General features: G+C 41.2%; 1 protein-coding gene across 4 annotated transcripts in view; it reads right to left on the reverse strand.

The window, feature by feature from the left end:
* The window catches only part of MYO5B (myosin VB), a 348428-nt gene that overhangs the window by 182334 nt on the left and 147421 nt on the right, over positions 1 to 18673 (reverse strand). For 3 of the 4 annotated variants that reach the window (XM_070221084.1, XM_070221085.1, XM_070221083.1), the window contains exons 3-4: positions 13875 to 14046; positions 10144 to 10288 (exon numbers count right to left, since the gene is read on the reverse strand). In XM_070221084.1, coding sequence (XP_070077185.1) covers positions 10144 to 10288; positions 13875 to 14046 — 317 coding nt within the window. Of the gene's footprint in view, positions 1 to 2928; positions 3221 to 10143; positions 10289 to 13874; positions 14047 to 18673 lie in introns of those variants that run through there. The other variant, XM_070221087.1, reaches the window with a different exon arrangement.

An 18673-nucleotide genomic window follows, 5' to 3' on the forward strand; every position in this document is an offset into this window, starting at 1 on the left:
GAAATACATATTTATAAATTACTTTCTGTGCTACTATACTAATATACTGTGCACATTATAAAAGATACACAAATGGTACTTTAAATCTTAAAAAGATGCAAAAAAATAAAGTTCTAATATTTTCTTCCCACACTCCAGTGAATCATCTTCCCAAAACTGATACAGCTCCACAGTTTGAAAACCGCTGCTCTAACCAGCTGATTCACCACCGCAGGCACCAGAAGTGACCAAGTCTTACTTCTGGCCACTTGTGAAAAGCTGCTTTCTGGCCCCCACAACATGCTCAGGTAGTGGTATCTGGCAGGCTGTCCTTCAAGCAACTGCCTAGGAAATAATCGAATAATCGTTCAGTTCCTGCAGCATCATGTAGTACTTTCTCTTTGCTTAAGCTTACAGACGGCATCACCAAAAGGGCAGGGTGTCCACATTCTATCACCATGCGAGGGGCTGCTCGGACAGTAACAGTGCAATTTCACTCTAAGTTCAACACTGAAAGTTGTTGGCTTCTGTATATGACAATAAATAGGTTTAAACATAATGCAATTGACGCTGTATTTCCTCTAGATAGATTGGCAACCACCTGTAAACTTCTATAATGCTAATTTCAAACACAAACCTATAAAAAAGTCCAAAAGAACATTGTTAACCACATGGAATTGCCATTCTTATACTCTTCTGTTGGCCCTGAAGGACTATGTGTTCTCTGAGGGCGACCCACAGAGGGAATCCCAACTCAGCTTTGAATTCTCTTTCCAGCACTTCTTTCTTTCAGACGCTACGAAACGATAATGATGGACATCACATATTATTTATCATCATTATTGTCACGACCACCATCACTATATCGAACACTTACTGAACACTTACTCTGTGCCAGAAATCACCTAAGCACTTTTCAGTTTATCAAATCGTTTAATTCTAAACAATCTTATGAACTACACACTATTTTATCCCCATTTTATAGATGCAGGCACTGGTGAAAAGTGAGGTTAACTTAGGTAACTTGCTATGGATCTTCCTTTCCTAACAAACTTAGGCCCATTAGACTAGGTTTACAGCTACTCTGTTTTCCAGGATATAAATGTAAAAATTTGCAGTTAAAAAAGAAAAAGAGTGGTTAACATGGCGTGAAAGGCATTACTACAATGTAAATAGAAATGCCATTTCATTCTGCTAGGCTTCACATTTCATTAGCTTTTTACACTGAAAATTATTTCAGACACCTTGAAAAACTAAGTCTTACTCAGATGTCATCACCACTATGAATTCCAAAAGAAATCCACGTGGGGTGCTAAGTTTGACTTTGACATCAGAACAAGGCTGTGGAACAAGAACAGTCTGTAGTAACCACAAGAGCTTGTGTCCACTGGGCAGTGCCCAGCGCGGGACTCTGTGCTTAGGCTCAAGTGTGTGAGGCACCATTTATTCCTTACAATAACCTGAGAAGGGAAGGACACACACACATTCTCTTGTTTCGGTTGAGGAAATGGAAGTGTCTTAAGTGAAAGAACTTGACCAGAGCAAAATACGATGGGAAGGAAGCAGTGAGGCTGGAGTGTTAACTGCGGTGTGTGCTAGCCCAGCTCCTTGAACATAAACAGTGAAAAAAATCCTGCCTGACCAACCCAGTGTGCACAGGTTTTAACAAGATTTAAAAATACAGGTAAGTACTTGACTAAATTTTTAGTTCTATTAAATTATTAGTACCTAGAGAAAGAACCGTTCCCCGCATGTTATAGGAATGCAACCATATTAACACTTCTTAATCAGTGCATGAGAAGAGAGAAAACCGATCTGTTAAATTTGCACACGCATCAAACCAGGGAGACCTAATAGGTCAGATGCAAAAATCAGGATTCAAAAAGACACACTCGCTAGAATAATGGGACACAGGCACAAAAGGTGAAATTTAATATGGATGACTGTAGAATCCTGCTCAGCACGTGAAAAATCAATTGAGCAGTGCAGAATGAGGGCAACATATCTTAAAAGGAGTTTGAATTTATAGTGACAGAAAGTAGATCAGTGGTTACCTGGGGGCAGAGGGGTGGATTTCAAAGGAACAGAAGAAAATTTGGGAGAGTTAAAGAAATGCTCATTATCTGGATTGTGGTGGTTTCACGGGTGTGTACACATGTCAGGATGTGTCAAACTGTATCTCCAATTTAAGGTGCGTAACTGCACTTTAAATATGCGCAGTTTATTGCCAGTCAATTAAATCTCATTAAAGTTGTAATAAAATAATGTTTGTGCATATGTAGGCAGGGGGTGGATAGAATTTAGCAGCTTGCAAACTTATTAAAGTCAACAATATGTAATGTCTGCCAAAAGTCATTGCAGTTACAGGCTCCTCTAACAGAAGTTTTGTATAAGCAGTAACTCTTCCCCTCATCTGGCAGACCACATCCAGTGACCACCAACACAAAGACCAGATGGTGTCCACAGGTTACCACAATGGGAGAGGGTCTGAAAACCATGCTCAGAATGGCTGTAGGAGCCAGGATGTTGGGTCCAGCAGGGCTGCCATGTGTGAGGAAACACTCACTGTCCTGTACCACTGCACGGGACAGAGCTCAGACCCACGGGTGAAAGCAAACAGAAGCATCTTCATGAAGCATGTTAGATACACTGCAGATAAGCAACTATTAATAACATTCATGACCTCTGCAGGGTCCTCAAAGTTAGACAATGGGAATGGTCCAGTCCTATACTTTTCTAAATTCACAAGTTTAAAAGGAGACAACAGCATCCACTTACTATCAATTTCTTTTAACACAGGGACATCATTAGCCACATTCACTGCACACTTAACTTTCCCCTACACTCAGAAATTCAAGTGATAAAACTAGAATTTTAAACATGATAGGTAGAAATATAAAGAATGATAGCACATAAAAGATTATAAAGGATCAAAACGATGCTACAGACCTCACTGCTGCGGCGTCCCTTGGGGAGGGAGGTGGTGTGCACAGGCGTGGCTGGGCAGGAGGGGCTGGAAGAGGAGACAGAGGAGAGCAGAAAGAAGAGGTACCGGTGAACAGCCCAGTGAAGAGAGCATCCCAGGGAGACTCTGAACAGAGGGGAACTACTCAGGGCATGTTCTAGAAATAAGAGATAATGCCTGAGAAAAAATTAAAAGCCTTTCCTGTGTTCTTGAGCATCTCCTATACTTGTCCTAAAGCAACGTGGTCCTGACCAGTCTCAACTTGAAATCATGAGTGGGAAGGAAAACAAAACTTCATCCAAAAAGTCAGGGTTGAATGAAGTCATGGTTTCAGATTTCACTGTAAAAATTCAGCAAGTCATTGCTCCCTAATTACTGACCTCCTCAGTGATTCCATCATTTGTTATATTAAGCAACAGTCAGTGAAGCTGTCTGTCAGCTTTAACATCCGCACACCAGATTTTTACAGTGCTCAATGGCGTCCAAGCTTCCTCATGACTTCTCACTAAGTCCAAGTCTCTCTGAGACTGGGCCAATGTTCTCCTTAAAGAGTGAGGACACTGAGAACCACAGGGGCAAAGCTTTGTCCACAACACACAGTAGGTGAGGGAGACAACATTACCAGGGACTGAAGCCTGGACACTCCTGCACAGCAAACAACTTACAGAGAAACAAAACCTGGCTCTGCTCTCAGCAGTAACATGAAGTTCTTTCACTGAAAACATCAGGTCTAATCACCGAGTACTTCACGTCCCAAACTTGCCCCAAACTGTACAACAACGCAGAATAATAAATCACCTTACTTCAAAAAGGAAGGAAGAAACTGACATCATCCTAGTTAAAACTTAATCTCAAAGCAAAGTATGGATTTGGTTCACTTATGTATAATTCCTTTTAAAAATTGTTTTCCCAAAGATCCAAATTCCAGAGTCTACAGCTGAAGAGATCCTGAAAAGTCCTCAGTCCAGTCTTGTATATCCTGGAGTATTTCAGCGCAAAGACTGGCAAGATAAAGGTGTCAATTCTATTTTTTATTTTTGACCTCAAAAATGGAAATGCAGAGCTTCCTCATTTCCTCTCCCTTCCAACACATTTCTACAATCAGGAATTTTTCTCATTGCCCTGAGAAGAGCTAATGTGCTTGCTTTTGGTTGTCACTGGCCACAGAGGACAGTCTCTCACTTCCACTCATACCATCATCATTAAAATCTCTTCCTCCTGCTTAACAAAGTGAAGCAGTTCTAGGTTTTTTTTTTTTTGGTGGGGGAGGGGGTGCCTTTCTCACTATGGACACTTACTTTCATACTGTTACCCTGAAAGGGCATCAAATTCTCTCCAAACCTTTCACGCTTGTGGGGCGCAAACCCAGCAAGCTATCCTCTCCCAAGACCCCAGCAGGGTTTATGAATTAGATTCCCACCCTCCAACCCAGTGAGCACAGTCACTCTCAAGGAGCTCCTCCCACATCTCCAGGAACACTCCCATGCATGAGGGCCTGTGTCCATCATCCACCACAGGTGTGCCTAGGTGCACTCCCTCCCCGGGCTCCCAGGTAATAGCAGTCCCATCTTTCACTACTAGTCACAGCTTAGCAACAGAGCAAGGACTGATGGAAAAGTGCGTGCTCAATTACCTTGGCTACCTGAGCAAATAACTTTGCTTTGCAGTGTCCCCACTCTTTCAGAAAACCACCACAAACAGCTTGAAGAGAGACCAGACCTGGCCAGCCCAATAAGATGGTCCACTCCCACCAGCAAAGCTAGAAAATGCACCAAAACGCTAGTCTCACTGTGGAATTTCAGACACTTTTGAACTATTAAGGGAAAAGGTCTATCCTTTTCCCCTTATGGTACCCTGAGAACTAGAGTCTGCTCTTTTCTGGGAAGACTGTCTGGGGCCAGTCAGTAGGTACCACTGAGGGAGGTAGACTGGCTTCGCCGCTAATGTAAGGCAAACAGATGGGGTCTGAATTTGAGCTTCACCTATGTACTATTTTCATGACCTTGGAGAATAGTTCTAAGTCCTCATGTCTCTATCCTTATCTGCATGGTGGGAATAACTAATCTCACTTCACAGTTGTGAGAAATAAACGCATTAATGTGTTGACTATTTCTACTATTCCTTGAACACCAATCATGTGCCCTCAGGTAAAGTGCTGGTGACACAAGAAATAGATCATCACATGGTGTGCAGGGTCTCACACACTGTATACAGGTCGTTTACAACAGACAAGATACTTCCACAAGAATCTAAGCTTCTCACAACAAGGTGTTCTCATCCTTGGAAATGGTATAGGAATATGGAGAATAAAAGATCATTATGAAATAGGGTCCATCAGAAAAATTTTTCTTTGAACATCCCTTGTATCATCTTATCTCCTTATCTAACAAGCTCTAAAATGTCTCTGTTGCTCTAGGCCAGCAATTCCCAAAGAGGGGTGTAAAGAACATTAGTCCCTTGAGATAATCATTGAAAACAGTTTTGTGTCTACACATGATTTGCAAACCCAGCATAATGCATCCCCATCTTGGAGACTCAGAATGCATGTCAACATAACTGCTAGGAGAAGCCCTGCCTTAAAGGAAGATGTTTCACATGATAAATCCAGGGTTTCCCGAACTCGTTTGACCATCTTCATAGCCTCTGTTAGTAGAACACAATTTTCTCCCCAAAATTCACCCTCTTCACAGGCCTCCACAGTCTGGCCCCACCCTAACTGCACAGTCTCCAACAGCCCTACAGACCACTCACCACATACGGTAAACTCTTCTGGGTACTGGTCCCTGACCATGCCTTTTGTTTACAATAGCTTTTTTGAGATATTTAATTCACAGAATACACAATTCACCCATTTAAGGTATACAATTCAATGGTTTTTAGTACATCTGCAGAGTTGTGCATCACAACAATCAGTTTTAGAACATTTTCATCATTCACCCCCCCCCTTCCCCCAAAAAAACACCATACCCATTAACAATCACTAATCATTTCATCTCAAACCACGAGCCTTCGGTAACCACTAATCTACTTTCTCTCTCCATAGATTTCTCTATCCCGGACATTTCAAATAAATGGAATCATACAACATGTGGTCTTTTGTGTCTTGCTTCTTTCACTTAGCATTATGTTTTCAAGGTTCATCCATGTTGTAGTGTGTATCAGTACTTTGTTCCTTTTTATGGCCAAACGATATTCCACTGTATGGACATGGCACATTTTGTTTATCCATTCATCAGTTGGTGGATATTCAGGTTATTTTTACCTTTTGGCTATTGTGAATAATGCTAATATAAACATTTGTGTATAAGTTTTGGGTCAATATATGTTTTCATCTCTCCTGGGTATACATCTAAGAGTGGAATATATATGAGAGTGATCATGAGGTAACTATGTTTAACCTTTGGAACAACTGCCGGACTATTTTCCAGAGTGGCTGCACCATTTTACATTCCCACTAGTGGTGTATGAGGACGCTAATTTCTCCACATCCTTGTCAACATTTATTATGTGTTTTCAATTATAGACATCCTAGTGGGTATGAAGCAACCTTATTGTAGTTTTGTGACCATGCCTTTTGATGTTCCACTTCTGACATTATGATCACTCTATTCCACCCACCTAGATGCCTTCTTCTCACTCTATGTATCCAACCAATTCATCAAGATCCAGCTTAAATCCTGCAGTTTTCTTTGACCATTTGTGACAGCCTCATTTCCGAACCCAATTCAAATAACCCCACACATTGCTTCTAGTTATACTTCCTGAAGTTATAGACTTTTTGGCCTATTTAGTCTTCTCTCTTAATCAGACTGTGAGCTCCTTAAGAAGTGGGGAGAGGTCTTACATTTCTTAGGATTCATTCAGTAAGGAGCCTATCAAACAACTGATACTTCACAAATCTTTGCCCTATATGATTTAAAGTAGGAGCTGAGGCTGGAATTGAGGCAGATAAAAAGATCTCGAACTGAGAGGGAGGGGCAGAAGGAAAGAAGCAAGCAGTGGAGGTCAGTCTCCCTTCTCACACAGCTACAGGTCCTTATGCAGAGGACAGAATTAATGAGTTTGATGTGTTATACTGCTTTAACCTTCTTTTTCTTCACTGTGAATCTCCATTTACTCTCAACAGGGCTAGGGACAGTGAACCAATCCTCTTCTCTTACTTTCCTCCTGCACAACAAGACTTTAAGAACTCTCAGGATGGAGATAAAGGTCTGGGTTTCTTCCTTCGAGCTTTGACAGAGTTCCCTCACCCACTGAAAGCATGAGGAATTGAAGAGTCCCCAGATGAACAACATTAAGAAAGAAAATCCAGTCCTCAGTGAATCAAGAGAAAGAATTGCTGAGTCCAAGACCCAATTGAGTCATAGCCTCCAAATACTGGAAGTCATTAACTTTAGTTTCTTACCCCTTTATTTTGCCCAGTTGTTAGACGCTCAGACTCAAAGCACACTGTCCCAGGCCATGGCTACTTGAATTACATAACAATTATTTCAACTGCTGATGAGTCAGGAAGAACACAACACATAGTCGGCAAGTATTGTCAGACAAATGTGTTCTAGCGCTCAAAGTTGACAGAGAAGGCCCATACTGGAAACACAGCAAAAATCTTCCCTGCATCTGACCAGCGGGTCTCCTCTTTCCCTGCACAACAAAGATTCTGCTGGGGTTTCTAATGCATCTCTCAGATCAATAACAGAAACCCTGAGCTGCTGACAACAGAACATTCAAAAATAGCTCTCTCCTGTGGCCACACGTGCTGGTCTTATATTTCTAATGCACGTTCATGAGCAAAAACTACACAAGAATTTCAGCAAAATTAATTGGCTACACCCTGAAGACTCAGTGGGTAAAGTGAGTATAAACCTTAAAATCTTAAAGAAAACTCTTAAGGAAGCAATTCCTGGTCCAACTTTAACATCCACACCCTTTAATCATCAAATGTGTTACCTAGGCAAGATGGTATTACCACCACCCTGGACGCCCTCTAATGAATGGGAATGAGGACTCAAACAAGTGAAATAATCCAAGTGTAGAAAAATCAAAAGCCCAGCTTCAGGCATGGAAGGGAAAAATGGAGGCATCTAGTCAAGAGGATCTATGGTGTGGATCAAGCTAGCTGGAGGACAGAAGATTCTCAAAGCTATAGAGGGGCCTCAAGAAGTCTTTGATAAAGAGCAGTAATTTCTGATACATCTAAGTGCAACTGGCTAAGAGAGGAGAATGAGATGTAAAACAATCAAATATCAATGATATCCAGAAAAAAACAAGCCTTAGAGACTTACTAGAACTTCGAGCCTGGCAGAAAGTCATCAGAACTAAGCCATGCTCAGTCTCTGTTTTAGAACCATAAAGAAACCATCCTCCAAAGGAGGGAAGGATAGTCATCTTCACATGAAGCAAATGAAAACTCAGCTTAAGTGATTCTCTCAAGGTGTGAAAGCCTGTCCAGACCTCAGATCTCCCTCCACTGTGCCACACACTTGACCTCCAACAGTAACACGTGAAGGGGCTGTGTGCTGTAACACACTAAAACTCATTCTTTTCTGCCCATGATCTGCCCTTGAACCATACTCAGGAGGTTGCATCAATAAGTTACCAAGCTAAGTGACTCCTTGTCAAGCCCTGAAGCCGATAAATATAGTAGGTGGTCTTTCTCAGGGCATTACAGGGGCCAAAGGTTGCAAACATTTTAGCTCTGCAGTCTCTTACCACATTTTGGAGAAAGAAAATGGTTATAGACTATTTATTAAATTGCTCAGTTCTTCAATCACTGCTTACTTTGAATATGGTCACTGTATATCTCTAAGGAAGCCAACTTTTTATGTACTGATCTCCATGTCCAGCAATAAAACATTACAAATCAGTAAGGAAGCCTACAAAACAGCCTTCCCTCATGGAAACTTTCATTGGGCTGAAAATATACTCCGAGACTCGCTGAAGCACAGACCACCTTAAATGGAATTCTCCTCTCACTAAAGTAGCCTAATCAGCCCCCTCCCCTAAAAAGACTTTCCTATGTTTGCAGCTAGCTCCATAAGACATTCTCTAGAGGTGGCAAGAAAGATTTTGCTAAAAGGATCCAGTATTTAACATTAACAGGAATATGCATTTCCACCAAAACTTTGGTAAAACTGTCTTTCCCCTGCATTATGCCTGAACAGCTCAAGGCCATTACTGTGATGATTAATTTTACGTGTACCTTGGCTAGACCACAGTATCCAGATATTTGGTCAAACACTAGTCAAGATATTGCTGGTGAAGTTATTTTTTAGATGAGATTAATGTTAAATTAGTCAACTTTAAGTAAAACAGATTGCCTTCCATAACGTGAGTGGGCCTCAACCAATCAGTTGAAGGCTCTATGAGGAAAAAAATTGATCTCCCCCAAAGAAGAGAGAATTAGGACAGCAGACTGCCTTCAGACTCCAAATGCAACATCAGCTCTTCTGTGGCTCTCCAGGCTGCCAGCCTACCCTGCAGATATGGACTCGCCAAGCCTCCACAACTGCATGAGCCAACTCCTTAAAAAAACCCACTTCCCCACCCTCCATACACACACACTCTTCCCCCATCCTATTGGTTCTCTTTCCCTGGAAAACACTAATACAGTCACCCAGCCCATTTTCTGATGAAACAGACCTGTACCTATCTTTCCGAGCTAGAAAAAGAACTAAAGTGAGATGATCTACTTAAGTGTCTAAACAGAACTCTAACTTCCAGGCTAAAAGTCCAAAACCACTATGTATGACTGCTAATCTGAAATTTCTATTTCTGCCCCAAATGCTGGGCCTCACAAGAAGCTGTCAAGGAATCCTGGTTCCTTCGAAAGGGAGCCTTCAGTGAGATCTCTAAAATGAATGCTGGTGCTATAAAACGGATTCATTACACCAGGAGGGGAGGAAAGAAAGCCAAAAGGAAGTCAAGGAGAGATGAAATGCTAGGCACTTACTTCATTGCTCGAAAGATGAATCAAGTCTAAGGAGCCACTGCTCTCTAGGCCCAGGTTCAGGTTCACAAGAACAAGACGACATGAGGAAATGTGCTAAGAAATAGAACCCGGGCTGGTTTTGTTTCCAAGACATTTCCTCAACCGAAGAATCACCACTCCACCACTGAGCAAAAGCAGCGAAGAAAGGCAGAAATTCCCCTTTCTGCTCCCTGGCTACCCAGGAGGACCTCTGGGCTGCGGTTACTCTTACCTGGCCATCTGCTTGTAGGCTTCCTCTGCCACAGCAAAGATGTGGGGGTCCATATCCCCCATGTTTTGGCCACTGTAGGCATAGATGACATCTTGTCCATAGATTGGCAACTGTTCGTAAGGATTAATGGCAACAAGCACGATACCTGCAAACAGACGATGCAGTCAGATTCTGATAGCACGATGGCCACCTGGCATCAGTTTTTAAAGGCCCCTGTTCATTTACATCAAAACTAAAGAATGAGAGAGTAACATGAGTCATAATGAATCACTCAACTAAATCAAGACGTACCTGTGTGTTTACCAGGCACTGTGCTAGGCTCCAGTGGAGGAAAAAAATGACAGGCCAGGCCTACAAATACCCCAGAGCATGGAATAAGCACATACACACACACACACTCAAAAACCGAATTCACAAAATAGGCACGTGCAAAGTGGTGCAGGATCAGAGAGAAAGGGATATGTAACTCTACCAATGGGTGTTAGAGGCTTAAAAACTTAAGTAAAATCTAGGAAAGGGGCAATTAATGTTTCATTGGTGTATGGGTTATCTTAACTAAAATACAAAGAAATTGGAGAGAAGAAATATGATTTACACATTTTAAGGTCAAATCTTGCTCAGCCAATTATTAACTGTGTGACTTTGGCAAATTACTTAACCTCTGAGTGCCTCAGTTTCCTGGACTGTAAAATGGGTATAATAACTGCCTTTACCTGTTTATCCTGAGGATAAAATGATTAACAGAGAGAGAGAACATTTAGACCAGCACCTTGCATAGTAAGCACTGAGCGTTAGCTATTTATTATTATCTCACATCACATTATATCATGAGTTATCCTTCATTTCATCATTTTTTTTTTCATCTTGTGTCCCCAAAAGGATACATCGCAAGGATGGACTCAACAAATAGATGTTGAATGAAGAGTCAGAAAATCCTCTAACCTTTCAGATCTTTTATGAGGGCAAGGTAAACTGATATTTGAAAATGTGAAAGGAGAACAAAATACAAATTCAATCTTCAAGACAAGGTAGAAATCCATACCTTTTTCTTTCACACAAGAGCACTTTCTGGATCTCAAGACAACCACTGATGGGGTAAAAAATATGTGAGCTTTTCTAGTTACTTGGGGAAGAGGAGGCAGGAATGGAAAGGGTCATCGCCAAGATGGGCAATCTCCTACATTGTGTTCCCTTCTGGTGTTTGAAAAGCGACGCAGTCAAGAGAATGAGAAGACAAACCACCGACTGGGAGAAACAGTTGCAAAAAACATACCTGATAAAGGACTGTTTTCCAAGATATACAAAGAACTCTTAAAACTCAACAATAAGGAAATGAACCAATGAAGACCTAAACAGACACCTCACCAAAGAAGACAGACAGATGGCAAATGAGCATCTGAAAAGATGCTCCACGTCATCTATCATTAGGGAAATGCAAATTAACACACCAATGAGATACCACTACACATCTAACAGAATGGCCGAAATCCAGAATACCAGCACCACCAAATGCTGGCAAGGATATGGAGCAATGGAAGCTCTTGTTCATGGCTAGTGGCAATGAAAAATGGTAAAGCCACTTCGGCAGTTTCTTACAAAACTAAACATACTCTTACCATATGACCCAGCATTCATACTCCTTGGTATTTACACAAAGTTGCCGAAAACATCCACACAAAAACCTACACATGGATGTTTATAGCAGCTTTATTCACAATTGCCAAAACTTAGAAGCAACTAAGATGTCCTTCAATAGGTGAACGGATAAATAAACTGATAAATTCAGACAATAGAATATTGGTGTTATAAAGAAATTATTTATCAAGATTTGAAAAGACATGGAGGAACCTTAAATGCACATCACTAAGTGGAATAAGCCAATCTGAAAGGGCTATATACTGTGATTCCAACCATATGACATTCTATAAAAGGCAAAATTATGGAAACAGTATGAAAGATCAGTGGTTGCCAGAGGTTAGCAGGGAGAGAGAGATGCATAAGCAGAGCACGGATGACTCTCAGGGCAGTGAAACTATTGTTATGATACCATAAGGGTGGATACATGTCATTAGACATTTGTGCAAACCCACAAAATGTATACCTCCAAGCATGAACCTTAATGTAAATGATGGACTTTCAGTGATAATGATGTGTCATTCTGGGCTCATCAATCATAACAAATGTACCATTCTTGAGCAGAATGTTGATAGTGGGGGAGGCTGCACATATGTCGGGGCAGGGAGTACATGGGACATCTCTGTACCCTCCACTCAATTTTGCTGTGAATCTAAAATTGCTTTAAAAAGCAAAGTCTATTTAAGAGGGAGAAAAATACCAAAGAGAGAGACAGATAGGAAAACTGAAATGCAATAAACTAAATTATTCCAAGTAAAGGGCGAAAGGAGGAAAAAGACTCCCACCAAGTCCTCTTCAGACAGAAGTCAGCCTGAAAAGACAACCTGGCCCGACCAATCGGGCCCAGAACTCTGACAAACTCCACTTAATAAAGCTAATGTCTTGCAACACTCTCTTAAAAATAGCCTCACATGTTCTACTGGTTATGAGAGAGTTGCATAAAACCCTAACATTCATGTAGCATTCAGTGCAAATTTTGATATCATACTCTGAGGTCACACATTTTCCTAAAACGTCTCAGCCCTCTCCAGAGCAGAAACGAGCGCTTCTTGATGACACAGAATTCTGTGCTCCATCAGTCACTCTGAACAGCTGAAGCTGAAGCCACGGTGCAATGGGATAAATACGTACCAACACCAGGACCTCTATTAGAAGGGATGCCTTTAAAAAGTGAAGCTGATGGTCATTCATCTCTTCCTCCTAAAGAGGGAGTTTTTTCTTCATCTTGTTGGAAAAATAAAAAACTTACTGAAGGCTTTGGTAATTGATAGTTTCTTTTAAATAAACAGGGTAAAGGAGCTTGTGGGAAACTAACTCTGAAGCACTGATGTCAACATGCTGTTCACAGCTCCTGGAATCCAGCAGGAAAGCTCACGCTAAATTAGCAGCCAAATGATCGACTGCAGACCAAAGGGAACATCATGTGAGAAGAATCCCAATCCCGAGGCCTCACTTGTGATCCCGGACAAGACCAGGGCTCGGGCGCACACCGGACAACCCCCACAAAGGAGCCCTCGCCCTGACTCCTCCCTCAACCAGATTCTAAAATGGTTTGCCCCTCAAACAGTGAATAGGGTTCTTGTTTTCACCATACCAGTTAATAATACTCTAAAAACAGAAACCAAAATTTGGAATCTGCTCATGAATTCGACAAATAATCATCACGCACCATGTTTGTACCGGGCAAGTGAGAGGGTCAGAGAGAACGGCAGCACCTTCCCAAGCAGAAAACAAAACCAAGCCAAGTAGACCTTGACAGGAGTGGTGCTAGGTGGTGAGAGCAGACACCAGAGCTAGGGCCCGGGATGTAGTTACTGCTCTCCCATCTACTCCAGGACTGTGCCTAAGCCAGTCAGGCTGCATGGTGTGGCCCACTTCCTCCCTGGTTGAGCTGTGATTAACACCCATCACCCAGAGATGTGGGGCAGCCTCAGTAAGTCAAAGTCATTGACTGCAAACCTTTCCAGGGTCTCAGATGAGAGGTACTTACAAATGAGAGTGAAAGTAGGATTCTTAACCGTTGGAGGTTAACCCATCAAGTCTGAACATTGTAAGCACTTTCAAACACATGTAGCCAATAGATGCCCCCCACTTACCACAGTAAGTGTAGATGTGGTTCGACTCCAGGAAACGGACCTTTAAATTATGCAAAACTGCGGGCTCATGTAGATAGCTAAGGGCAGTCAGGTCATTTTCTCCCACCAAGATATCCGGATTCCGCAAGAAGGGCAGCTGGTTGCCTTGGACATCAATGGGGTATTGCACAATCTAAAGAAATACAAGTAACAGACACAAAAAGGCAGAGTTAGGAGGCATTTAGCCTGTATTCAATGCCCTGTCTTGTTGGCTGGGATCGCTATCCTAACACAATCATAAGTGACAAAGATAAATAACACATTTTAAAGAAAGGCAAACTGAATACAATACCTGTGCTACGTAAGAGACCAGCCCAGGTGGAAAATCTGCTGATAACATAATCTCAGTATATCAGGGTGAAAGACTGAATGACCCGAGAAATTCAGGAAGCACAAACAGATTTAATAAAGTGTTCCACTGCTTCTCAATGAAAACAATACTTACTAGTCTTTAACTTCAGCAGCAATAGGGGTACCGTTCTTTCCCCCATCTAAGAAACCTTCCTTGGTTGACCCCATTCGATGCTGGTGTTTTTTTACTCTCCACCAACCAACACACTCACTTTTTATTTGGATGGTCTTGCAACTAATGAGCTACCCTCTATAAGTGCTCTCAAGTTGTACATGTATTTTTTCACAACCTAAATGCAAGCTACTCAAGGCAATAATTTTACTTTGACCTAAAGTCCAATAAGAGCTTGAGAGAGATATATATGTATGTGTACGTATATGTATGTGTGTATATATATGTATGTATACGTATGTGTGTGTATATATGTATGTGTATATATATATATATATATATAAGACAGACATATTTATGTAATTAGGGGTATGATTATATATCATAAGGTCAAACCTCAAACACAAGGTGTTATCCTTACATGCTTAGCATAGCACTTGGACTATACAAGCACTCAAAAATGTTTATTGAGGGGCTGGCCTGGTGGTGCGGCAGTTAAGTTCACGCACTCCACTTCAGCGGCCCAGGGTTCGGCAGTTCAGATCCCGGGTGCAGACCTACGTACTGCTTGTCAATCCATGCTGTGGCAGGCATCCTACATATAAAGTAGAGGAAGATAGGCACAGATGTTAGCTCAGGGCCAATCTTCCTCAGCAAAAAAGAGGAGGATTGGCTGCTGATCAATGTTAGCTCAGGACTAATCTTCCTCCAAAAAAAAGTTCATTGACAGGATACATTTATAACTGACTATATGTATATACACATATATACATATACATGTAATTTATAAAAAGATGGTAGTGGTGTTTTTTTTTTTTTAACATTTAAACAGGAGGAACTTGGCTGCTGCTTACCATGTTTTATCTGAGTGTTAAGTTTCTTATGGCGTTCTTAAGACTCATCTGAGAGCTTGTAAAAACACAGTTTCCCAAACACAATTTATATTTCAGGAGCTCTGGGGTGGAGCCCAGGAATCTGAATGTTTAAAACCATCCCCAAGTAGTTCTGATACAGGGGGCCTATGGATCATAGTTTAAGAATTATTAATCTATACGAGCATTTCAGGAAATTCTATGGACATAGCCTCAATTTTCCAGGATAATAGTCAATTTTTAAGAGAATGTAAATATCAGTGCCCTCTCCTGTCCCACTTTTAGAGGCTCTTGTACTACCATATCTTAAGGTATATTATTAAAGCCAGCAATTAAAGTACTATGGTAATAGCAGTAAATTAGGCAGATAAATGAAACGTAACAGCAGCTCCAGAAATAAATGCAAGCAAATATGGAAAACTTGTTCATGATAATGTTAAAATTACAAATAAATAGGTAAAAGGAATTTTTCAAATAACAGTGGTAGATATGCTAGCAACATTCATGAAAAGTGTTCTACTCTTATTCTCTTACACCAAAATAAATTTTAGATAGAACAAATGCGAGAATTGAAACCAGAAAGGAAAAACGAAACCATTAAGAAAATGTGGGCAAATATTTGTAAAAGTTTTGGAAGGAAGTACTTTTAAAGGATGATGCAAAAGCCAGAGCAATGTAGGAATGTGTTCATTAATTTGACTGTAATATAGAATTTTAAAACCATCATAACACACAGGATATGAAGAGTAAAATGGGAAAAGGAGACAGTGATTCTGCATTATATAACAGAATGAATCATCTTAATAGCCAAAGAATTAAGAAATCAAAAAGAAAACCAACGTCCCAATAGAAAATTGTGCACAGAAAATAAGCCACAAAATAAGAACTACAAATGAACATATGAAAAACTATTCAACTTGACCATTAACCAAAGAGATGCAAATAAAAGATTATTAGCATTAATATCATCCATCAGAAAAGCAAAGGTATAAAAACTGAGAAGACCCTAACTAGGAAGGGGTGTGGGCACACAGGTGCACCGCCTACAGGTTCAGATCGATTTCTCCTTTCTGGAGGGCAGCTGGCAACACCCAGTCAGAATTCTTCATGAACATACTCTTCCTTGGCCTCAGGAGATAATGTTAGAAATAAGCAAAGATATCAACTCACCGAAGCTAAAAATATGAAAGTAAAACATGACGTAGACCTGTATTTACGATCAGGCAGCTACCCACAGCATTCTGCTGCATGTAAGAAAAGGCATGTTACGGAACAAAATCTATAACAGGACTCCATTTATTTAAAACTGTATATTCAAGTCTGTCTGGAATAACAGCCCCACAAAATATCAACGGTTATCTGTTAGTCAGATTTTCTTCTTTGTATAGTTTCCGGTTGTTGGTTTTTCTTTTTTTATATCAATCAGGGCTCTTTTCTTTCTGTGGAAAGCTCTTTTTATATCAACTTTCTTCCACACAGGAGACCAGTAAACAACCGACTATCATGAAGAAGACGCAGACAAAATTTCCAAAAGGTGGGGAAACAAGGGGAAATGGAGTGTTGAGAGTTGATTTTAATCCACTAAATTCTACAGTTGATGGCCCCCTTCATCTCCAGAGGAGTTAGTGGTGTTAGCGGGACTCTAGCCAGATCTTCCTCCTGAGTCTTTCGGAAGCCTTCCCAAGGGAGAAGCCCTCCCCACCAGGAGCATCTCAGACGTGGATCTCCACCCAACCTCGGTAAGCAGCACGGCGCACAGCCAGTTGCGGAAACACAGAGCTCACCTAGCCAAGCCCTCATTTTTCAGATTAGCAAACTGGGACCTGAGCCCAGTGTCATTAAACCCTGAGGCAGAAATGCAGGCATTCCATCTATTTTCAAATGAATCTCCCCCTCAAAAGACTCTCCTCCAAGCAGGAGGAGGGAAACGCATATGCAATTTTGTGAAAACACGGTCCACAAATAAGCCAGTGGCAGTGGTTACAGTTAAATTGATAAAGAATAAAAATGCCCAGAGCAGCAGAAAAGAGGTAGGAGCTGCGAGCTCAGCATTCAAAGCTATAGATTTCCTAGTGTGTGTACACCCAGAGGGAACGAGGGAAGGCAAGACTTAAGAACAGATTTTCCTTCTTTAACAGGAATTTGATTCTAACACTGCTGCTAGTGTCGAACATTTACAGCAAACATGGCTTTATTTGAAATCTAAGTGTTTATGATGTGATCAGGGACCATGAACTTTCTGGCACAAAAGACTTCCCTACATAACAACTGGGCCTTTGGAGGTGAACAAGAGGCTGAAAGTTAACACCCGTCACAAAAGTAATGCTCAGTTATCCTCCTGGAATAGACCTCAGCTTCCCCTTGAGACCAGGAACAGATGAGGCTCTCCAATTGGTCCCGACCAAACATACGGGACTAGACAACACTTGAGACTATAGAGAGAGGGACAGGCAAAGGGATTGGTCTACACCTGCACACTCCAATAGGGTAGCACATGTGTCTATTCAAATTAAATTCATTAAAGTTAATGTAGGGGACTGGAATTGGCCATACCAAGATATGTCTCTTTGTTATGAGGATTATTTTGGGCCGGTTACTTTTAAAAACTGCAGACAGGAAAGAAACTCTGAAAAGTAGAATTTACTTACCCTTTGTTAAGAGACATTTACATTTGTAAAGGAAATCTCCACGTGTAAAGGCATCTCCCTCTGTGTACCAGGAAGAAGGGGGGTTTCTAGCTCTAGAAACTCTCATCAATGTGGAAGGCAGGGACTCAAGTCTGCATAATAACCTGACTCTCGTTTACTGTACTTGTGTGGTAATCTCCCATAACTGACTCCCCCCACTCCTAACATCTTCCTTTGTCTTTAGCTGAGGGTGGTATTTAAGATGAGAACTTCCGCCATTTTGGTGAGTTGCTCAGTTTGCCTGAGCCTCTCCCATGTATACATGGTATAAAGCTTTGTTTAATTTTCTACTGTTATTCTGTCTCATGTGAATTTGATTTGTTTTCCGGCCAGAAGGACCCAGAGCAGGTAGAGGAAATGTCTTCCTCCCCTACCTTAAGCACAATTAAAACTTCAGTTTCCCAGTCACACTAGCCACATTTTAAGGGCTCAAGAGCCACATGTGGCCAGTGACTGCCATACTGGACAATACAGATAGTGAACATTCCACTGTAGCACAGTGTTCTAGTGGAGAACATTGGTCTAGAATGCTCTAACTGCTCTGAGTCTATGATTTTGCTCAAAAAATATTAGCTGAATAGAATGTCTGATCTATTCATGAGCTCTCCTATACCTCAATTTGTGTCCATGTACATGGAACTACAGCAAGAGAATATACTAAAAACATCTTTGAATGACAACTCCCAGCACAAAGATTTGGAGCTGGTAACAAGCATATATGGTAGATAAAGAAAGCCA

This window comes from Equus caballus, chromosome 8 (genome assembly GCF_041296265.1).
Source record: "Equus caballus isolate H_3958 breed thoroughbred chromosome 8, TB-T2T, whole genome shotgun sequence".
Taxonomy (NCBI): Eukaryota; Metazoa; Chordata; class Mammalia; order Perissodactyla; family Equidae; genus Equus; species Equus caballus.